Here is an 8,644-nt window from a genome sequence, read left to right as displayed (position 1 = left end):
GAAGCAGTGGACTGAGTCTGGAGTAGAAACATCCAGAGCCACCGTGCACAGGCGTGTGCAGGAAATGGGCTACAGGTGCCGCATTCCCCAGGTCAAGCCACTTTTGAACCAGAAACAGCGGCAGAAGCGCCTGACCTGGGCTACAGAGAAGCAGCACTGGACTGTTGCTCAGTGGTCCAAAGTACTTTTTTCAAATGAAAGCAAATTTTGCATGTCATTCAGAAATCAAGGTGCCAGAGTCTGGAGGAAGACTGGGGAGAAGGAAATGCCAAAATGCCAGAAGTCCAGTGTGAAGCACCCACAGTCAGTGATGGTCTGGGGTGCCATGTCAGCTGCTGATGTTGGTCCACTGTGTTTTATAAAGTGCAGGGTCAATGCAGCTAGCTATCAGGAGATTTTGGAGCACTTCATGCTTCCATCTGCTGAAAAGCTTTATGGAGATGAAGATTTCATTTTTCAGCACGACCTGGCACCTGCTCACAGTGCCAAAACCACTGGTAAATGGTTTACTGACCATGGTATTACTGTGCTCAATTGGCCTGCCAACTCTCCTGACCTGAACCCCATAGAGAACCTGTGGGATATTGTGAAGAGAAAGTTAAGAGACGCAAGACCCAACACTCTGGATGAGCTTAAGGCCGCTATCGAAGCATCCTGGGCCTCCATAACACCTCAGCAGTGCCACATGCTGATTGCCTCCATGCCACGCCGCATTGAAGCAGTCATTCATGCAAAAGGATTCCCGACCAAGTATTGAGTGCATAACTGAACATGATTATTTGAAGGTTGGTGTTTTTTGTATTAAAAACACTTGTCTTTCATTGGTGGGATGAAATATGCTAATTTTTTGGGACAGGTTTTCATGAGCTGTATGCCATAATCATCAGTATTAAAACAATTAAAGACCTGAAATATTTCAGGTGTGCAATGAATCTGAAATGTATAAAAGTTTCATTTTTATCATTACATTATGGAAAATAATGACCTTTATCACAATATGCTAATTTTTTGAGAAGGACATGTATATGAAATGTATGTATGTGTGTATAATGATTTTTTTTGTTCTGGCCAGACACATTTTTTGTATTTACTTTTTGTACTTTTTATGTTATTTTGAGTATACACTGTTCAGTAGATTGAGGATTAAACAGAAATTTATTAAAAAAGCAGCCGCAGCTCCAATGCAAAAGTAAAATAACGTCATAAAGCCTGAAGAGCTATTAATCAAGTCTACTTTAAAATATTACAAGACAGTATTGTTCTTTGGAAGTAGTGCATGAAGAATTTGCAATATTTTGCTCATACAGTATGAGGCCCAGAGCAGTAGCTAGAGGAACATCTGCTAAGAAATGATAAGTTTATACAAAATTACAAACATTATTGATAATGACTTCCCCAAAATGCTTAATGAGAACCTCTCAAGTAGTTTTTAAGATCCTCAACTAATCGTATTTTCAAGATTAATGAATGTTTAAAAGCTTAACTTTCAAAATGCATGAATTTCACATTTTACTCCACCACTAAAGTCAATGATTTTTCCTCTATGCTATAATTTACTCCAACATTAGCTCAGCATTAATTTTTATGCTCCTTTCTCTCCCTCGTTTAGTCTGGAGGTTTCTACAGTGCTGAGGATGCAGACTCTGTTCCAGCATCAGGGGGGCTAGAAAAGCGAGAAGGGGCCTTCTGCGTCTGGACGGCCTCAGAGATTCGTGAGCTTTTGCCAGACATGGTGGAGGGCGCCACTGACGCTGCCACACAAGCAGACATCTTTATGCATCACTACGGGGTCAAGGAGCAAGGCAATGTTGAACCACAACAGGTGTGTTTCAGCATGATGTCATCAGTGGCTTTAAAACCTCATGTTCATTAGTTCAAATCAAAATAAAAATAAACATCAGATGAATCTAGACGCTTGCATGAAAACACTATTTTGCAGTTCTTTGTATTTTAAGGTATTCTAGACCGTCCGTTGAAGCACTGACACCACCATCAGTTTCAATGAACACCCTGTGCTTCTGTCTGTCAGGACCCACATGGCGAGCTGCGAGGCCAGAATGTGCTGATCGTTCGGTATTCAGTCGAGTTAACAGCTGCTCGCTTTGGCATTACGGTTGAAAAGGTCAACAAATGCCTGGCTTCTTCCAGGGCCAAAATGGCAGAAGTAAGGAAGGCACGTCCATGCCCACACCTGGACACCAAGATGCTGGCGTCATGGAATGGTAAAGTTCTCACTATACTTCTTTATGGTAGCAACATATAAGCACTAGCAGGAGTCCCTCTGTGGAAGTTGCAACATAAAGTCCACCCTCTTTTAGTTCTACGGTTTTCTTTATCAGGACATAAATAAACAATCGGTTCTTTTTTTAGGTTCTAAATGGTAAATGTTGAAAGTCTTTTTCTGTATGACTTTATCAGTCTTGTTGACCCACTCTTCTTTACATCCTTGCTTCAACACATTGGGTTTCATAAGGTCCCACACAAGTTTCAGTCAAACCGAGGTCTGGACTTTGACTGGGTCATTAATGCCTTGATTCTTTTCTTTTTCAGATGTTTTTTGTAGGTTAGCTGCTGTTCTGTTGCATCATGACCCAGTTAGTTCTAAGCTTCAGATGTCAGACAGATGACCTCACATTGGTCTACAGAGGAGTATGTTCAACTCAAAGACAGCAAGATGGCCGAGTTATGCATCTGTCTTAAGCAGCCCTCACTGTGTTTGACAGTTGGTATGAATTGTTTGTGTTGCTTTGCTTTGTTTGTCTTTTATGGCGCTGTGCATTTTGGGTCAATGTCTCTACTTCGATCTTGTCTGTCCAAAGAACATTGTTCCAGAGATATTGTGCTTCATTTAGGTGCAACTCTACACACATCCATAAGCTTTGCTGCCATGTTCTTTTTACAAAGAAGAATCTTTCTGCTGGCAGCACAGTGGCTCAGTTGGTGCTGCCGCTTCTCAGCAAGAAGGTTACTGGATCAAATCCTGGCCTGGGACTTTTCTGGGTGGAGTTTGCATGTTCTCTCCGTGCATGTGTGGGTTTTCTTCAGGTACTCCGGTTTCCTCCCACAGACCAAAAACATGCATGTTAGGCTGATTGGTAACTCTAAATTTTCCCTAGGTGAGAGTGAGAGAGTGAATGGTTGTTTGTCTCGGTGTGTCCCTGTGATGGACTGGAGACCTGTCCAGGTGTCCCCCACCTCTCGCACAGTGATAGTTGAACATGGGCACCAGTGACTCCCATGACCCGAAAAGGAAGAAACGGATAAAGATAATGGATGGATGGTTGGATGATGAAATCTTTCTCATGCAGCTCTTCCAAACAAACTGTACTTTCGATACCACTTTACAATAAGGCTCCCTTTATAGATGTCTAATAAATAATTTATAAATATGTTATTAATTTCTCTATAAACATCCAAAAATGTTCAATCAAGTCATCTGGACAGTTACTTTTTTTTTTTTTTGGTTGTTGTTGAGAGATGTTTCGCCCTCCATCCGAAGGACTTCAGTCTGAGAAGTCCCAAACAAACTGTTTTCCCCACTAAGCTGTAAACTCCTACAGTGGACCAACCAGTTTGCTGGTGATTGATGGTTTCTGGGGGCTGTCCTCTCCCACGTCGACTCCTCCCAAGTTGCCACAGCCAAAATGGTTCAAGACATCAAGGTTCATGCTCAATAATCCAGGTAAAACATCAAACAATGTTCAGTCATTTCATCTGGACAGTTTCTTTCTTTTCTTTTTTTTTTTTTTGTTGAGACGTTTCGCCCTCCATCCGAAGGACTTCATCAGTCTGAGAAGTCCCAAAAAAACTGTCCAGATGACCTGATTGAACATTGTTTGATGTTTTACCTGGATTATTGACCATGAACCTTGATGTCCTCTATAAACACTTTATAAATCATTAAAAACTGCCTATTATGCATTAATTAAGGGTGACAGAGAGGCAAAACTGGCCAGTTTTGTGCTTACAAGGTAATAACTTAGTCTGAAATGTTTATTATAACAACTCTAAATGAAATATATAGGTGGCAGATTTGGCTCATCACTTGGCAAGAAACTGGTCAGTTTTTTTCTCTCTGTCATCCTTAATTAATGCATAATAAACAATTATAAATGCTTTATAAAGTGTTTATAGAGGAATTAATAACATATCTGTAAACTATTTATTAGCCATCTATAAGGGGAGCCTTATTGTAAAGTACCATACTTTCAAACTTTAACAATTAACTAGCTAACTAACAGCTAACTAACAGCTAACTAACTGCCTGTTTCCCCTGAAAGAGAATTTCTCTGAGCATTGCTCAGTCTGTCCATTGGAAGAATTTGCTGGATGTCCACTCTTGGGAAGACTGGACCCTGTCCTGATTTTATTCTACTTGAGAATAATTTTTTGAGCCGCATGGGTGGACTTTGTTTTTATTTACATATTTCCCTATATTTATTGTTAAATAAACAATGCCATGGTGGAATGGTTTGTCTGTTTTTTTTACACTTGAGGTTAGTTTTGAATAATTTTAGTAAAAACTTGATCTCTTTTTTTTTGTGTGTGTCCTGATACAAAATCAACCCATGACACGAGGGTGGATTTTTTTTACCATGACTGTAGCATACAGTATGGTCTTCAGTGTCATCAAATGTGTACAATAATTAAACACTTGTTATTCTGCATTAATGTGATGCCAGTTTTGATGCTCCTTAACATTGTTTGTTTAGCCCATTATCTCAAATGTAATTAATTACTAAGGTCCCTCATAAACAAACACGTATACACACCCACAGATTCAGTTTCCTCAGCTGATGCCTCCAGACTCCGTGTTAATAAGCAAATGAGGCTCTGCGATCCCGAGAACTCTCCAATTAGTCCCAAGCCTCCTCTTCCCCTCTCTAATGAACAAACTCCTCCATTAATCACCTGTCCTCTGCTGCGGCACTTTGAAGACCTGGATGTCCACCAGCGCCTTTGATACACCACATGAAAGAGGAAGGGACAGATAGAGAGAGGGATGAGAGCGAATTGGGACACTTCAAAGGGGGGACAAGCTAACTAAGCTGGGACTTTGGCGCTCTTACACACTGTGACATCCAAGCTGAATAAAAACACGACGGATGAAGATGCGTGAAAGTTAGTTTGTAGCTAATCGTGAGCACAAACATCATTACTGCTTTCTCCTCGACAGGCCTGATGCTGTCGGCCTTCGCACGTGTTGGAGCTGCCCTGGAGAACAAGGCCTTGCTGGAGAGAGCGGTGCAGGCAGCCAACTTCCTGAAGGAGTACCTGTGGGACGCGGAGCGGCAGACCATCCTCCGATGTTGTTACCGCGGAGACCAGATGGAGGTTCAGCAGATGTAAGGCTGAAGTGTACACAACTCAGTTTTAAAATATTTTACATGTTTTTAAGCTGCAGTCAATGTCAAAGTAAGAATCTTACAACATTAAGTTGAAAGATAGTTGCACACTAAGGGTTGCCTTTGATGTGTATTAAAACTACAAATCACTGTGACAATAAATATCACGATGCGAGGTAAAACCCATAGAGACCAGACGGAGGAAAACAGACTCAAGCTCTTCAAATGATGCAGTGATTCATTTACAGTGATTTAATATTTACAGTATTACTACAGAGGAAGAGAGTGAGTCTGGTTATGATGAAGGGTTGAGCACTGGTTGATAAGTTCTTACTGGAAAGTGAAGGTCTTGTAGCGTTGAAAGGACGGCAGAGGATTCCAGGTAGGTTTGGTCAAAGACGAGAGAAGCAGGTGGGTCGTAGAGGTTTGTTGACGGGCTGCTGGTAGAACGGCAGAGGAGCAGCTAAAGGTAAATACTGATGTTCTGCAGGCACGAGGAGCAGGACTGGAGACTCAGGAGACAGGTACTAGAAGTCATGAGGAGAAAACAAGGTACGTTTACTATTTTAAGTTCAAGAATCACAAGGAGGCCGACAGCAAGTACTGGTTGGTATCTAATGCTCCAGCAGGGAAAGGACACTTCTGCAGCCACTTACAGTCCTGGAGCTCATCAAGGAGATGACCCACAGCTCGTTGGTGCCACTCCCAGGAACCAGGAACCTGTGGAAAGAGCTGGAATCCTACAATAAGTGAAGTACTGACTTTCACTTTGAAGTTTGGATGAATCTAGGAGTTGACAGGTTACAATCCAAGATGACCACCACCATATGTGTGTGTGTGTGTATGTGTGTGTGTGTGTGTGTGTGTGTGTGTGTGTGTGTGTGTGTAAACGGGCCATTTCAATCATTTAAGGAAACCATCCATCCGTTATCTTTTACCCGCTTCTTCCTTTTCGGGTCACGTGGAGTCACTGGTGCCCATGTCCAGCAGTCACTGTGTGAGAGGCGGGGGACACACTGGACAGGTCTCCAGTCCATCACAGGGACACCTGGACATGTTTCCAGTCCTTCATAGGGACACACAGAGACATACGAGACAAACAACCATTCACTCTCTCACTCACACCTAGGGGAAATTTAGAGTTACCAATCAGTCTAACATGCATGTTTTTGGTCTGTGGGAGGAAACTGGAGTAACCGGAGAAAACCCACACATGCACGGAGAGAACATACAAACTCCGCCCTGAAAGGTCCCGGGCTGGGATTTGAACTGGGGTGACCTGCTCGTTGAGAGGTGACAGCTCTACCAACTGTGCTGCCCTAAGGAAACTATGCTTTCTAATTTTTATATTGCTTAAAAGTATAGTGTCCTCAAATAATTGGGGTGTCTATAGGTAAATCTCCATTGGTCAACCCCCTGCCTCTGGCATTGTGCCTGGTCATGGATAAAGTTGCTCCCACTGCTTGCCAGGATCTGTCACTGCGCTGGCAAAAAGAAAAGAAAAAAACTCATTTAGTCATATTTTTTAAGTAAAGGAGATCCAACAATCAAACAATCCATCCTCATTTTGTGTTTAATTCTTTTGCACTAAAATTATCTTTTACATGTCTAAAAAATATTTTGTCCCCTTTTTTAAATGATTGTACTCAGATAATTCTGTGAAGCTTTTCTAGAAGTTAGTAGAAATGTAAATGATGATGGTGAAGTGTTTCTGTGCAAACAGGAAACCATAACGTCTGTGTAAATGAGGTTAGCGACACAAACCAGCCATGCGTTGCTGTAACCTGCTTACAGTAAAGCTGTATTTATATATCCAGCACGTCAGTTATTGAATTTCTCTTCTAGCCTCTATTGGATTGCATATTTGAAACAAGGTTGGCCATATTTTAATTAAATTAGAGAGGCCTGTTGAATGACCCATGATTCTGAGGAGATTCTTTTTTTATGGTCAGAGAATTCAAATGAGAAAAAGGAACTCTTTAACCCTCATGAGTCTAAATCAGAGGACGTGGTGAAAACAAAGCCACAGTCTCTTTACGTTATTTTTTTCCCCATTTATAACAATCTGATCAGAAATATCTCACTGATCTATAAAACTATTTAATCTTAACTTTGATGCTGTATAAAAATTATTTAATCTTCTGCTTATCTACATACAGTATCTATTCACCCTAACAGACTATTTGACCAGGAGATTCATTGTATTAGCATGTTGCATTGTTTTCAGCAAATACTATTTATAAAATTAAAGAAAAAAAACATGTTTTTAAACTAACATGCTTTGTTTAACTAGATTAGCTGAGTTCATTTTATTGGAGCATCAGTAACTTGTTGGTATGGTTGAACTACTCATAATTTGCTCAACAGTTTGTTTACAATAAAGTGAAAAGTAAGTGACATTTCATTTTTTTAGCTGTTTCAATTAGCTGACTAATTTGTCAAGTTCAAACTTGAAAGTTACAAGTCGACAATACAAATTTCAACATAACCTAGTAACCGATGTGTTAAACAAGTTGTACTTGTGTTTATATTTGAATTAAAAGTGGACTGTTTGAAACTTCCTGAAAGTAGTCATTGGCTGTATGTCTACATCTTATTAACGTTTGTTGTCAGTCCATCTCAAAATGGCTTACACAGCTCAAAACCTTAATAAACCCAAATATCAATAACTGTCCATTTCACAGATGTTGAGCTAAAACCCTGTGTGGTATTAGTTGGTGCAGCATCTGCAGTATTGCAGACTCTGTACTGGTCCGTTGTGGTGAAGAGGGAGCTGAGCTGTAAGGCGAAGCTCTCTGTTTACTGGTCAGTTTACGTTCCAGCCCTCACCTATGGTCATGAACTCTGGGTAGTGATTGAAGAAAATGAGATTGTGGATACAGGTGATTGAAATGTTTCCTCTGCAGGGTAGCTGGACTCTCCCTTAGAGATAGGGTGAGAAGTTCAGTTATCAGGAGAGACTCTGAGTAGAACCGCTGCTCCTCGACATGGAGAGGAGCCAGTTGAAGTGGTTTAGGTATCTGGTAAGGATGCTTCCTGGGCGCCTCCATAGGGAGGTGCTTCTGGCATGTCTGACTGGGAGGAGACCCAAGACACGCTGGAGGGACTACGTCTTTTATTTGGTCTTTATTTATACAAAATAAACTGCAATGGCACACATAGCTCAAGACTTAAGGCAGGCGTAACAAAAAAAAAATATATATATATATTAAAAAATAAAATAATATAATAAAAATAATTAATTAAAATTTTTATATATATATATATATATATATATATATATATATATATATATATAT

At 40.6% G+C, this 8,644-nt stretch overlaps 1 protein-coding gene across 1 annotated transcript in view; it reads left to right on the top strand.

Moving 5' to 3' along the window:
* The window catches only part of spata20 (spermatogenesis associated 20), a 150,072-nt gene that overhangs the window by 72,607 nt on the left and 68,821 nt on the right, over positions 1–8,644 (top strand). Inside the window, exons 10-12 of the mRNA XM_037691269.1 lie at positions 1,610–1,822; positions 2,030–2,222; positions 5,177–5,345. Of these exons, the coding sequence (XP_037547197.1) occupies positions 1,610–1,822; positions 2,030–2,222; positions 5,177–5,345 (575 nt within the window). The remainder of the gene's footprint in view (positions 1–1,609; positions 1,823–2,029; positions 2,223–5,176; positions 5,346–8,644) is intronic.

This window comes from Nematolebias whitei, chromosome 17, assembly GCF_014905685.2.
Source record: "Nematolebias whitei isolate Nwh7 chromosome 17, NemWhi1, whole genome shotgun sequence".
Lineage (NCBI taxonomy): Eukaryota > Metazoa > Chordata > Actinopteri > Cyprinodontiformes > Rivulidae > Nematolebias > Nematolebias whitei.
Note: the sequence above shows the minus strand (reverse complement) of the source record. Positions and strands in the feature narration are given on the sequence as shown.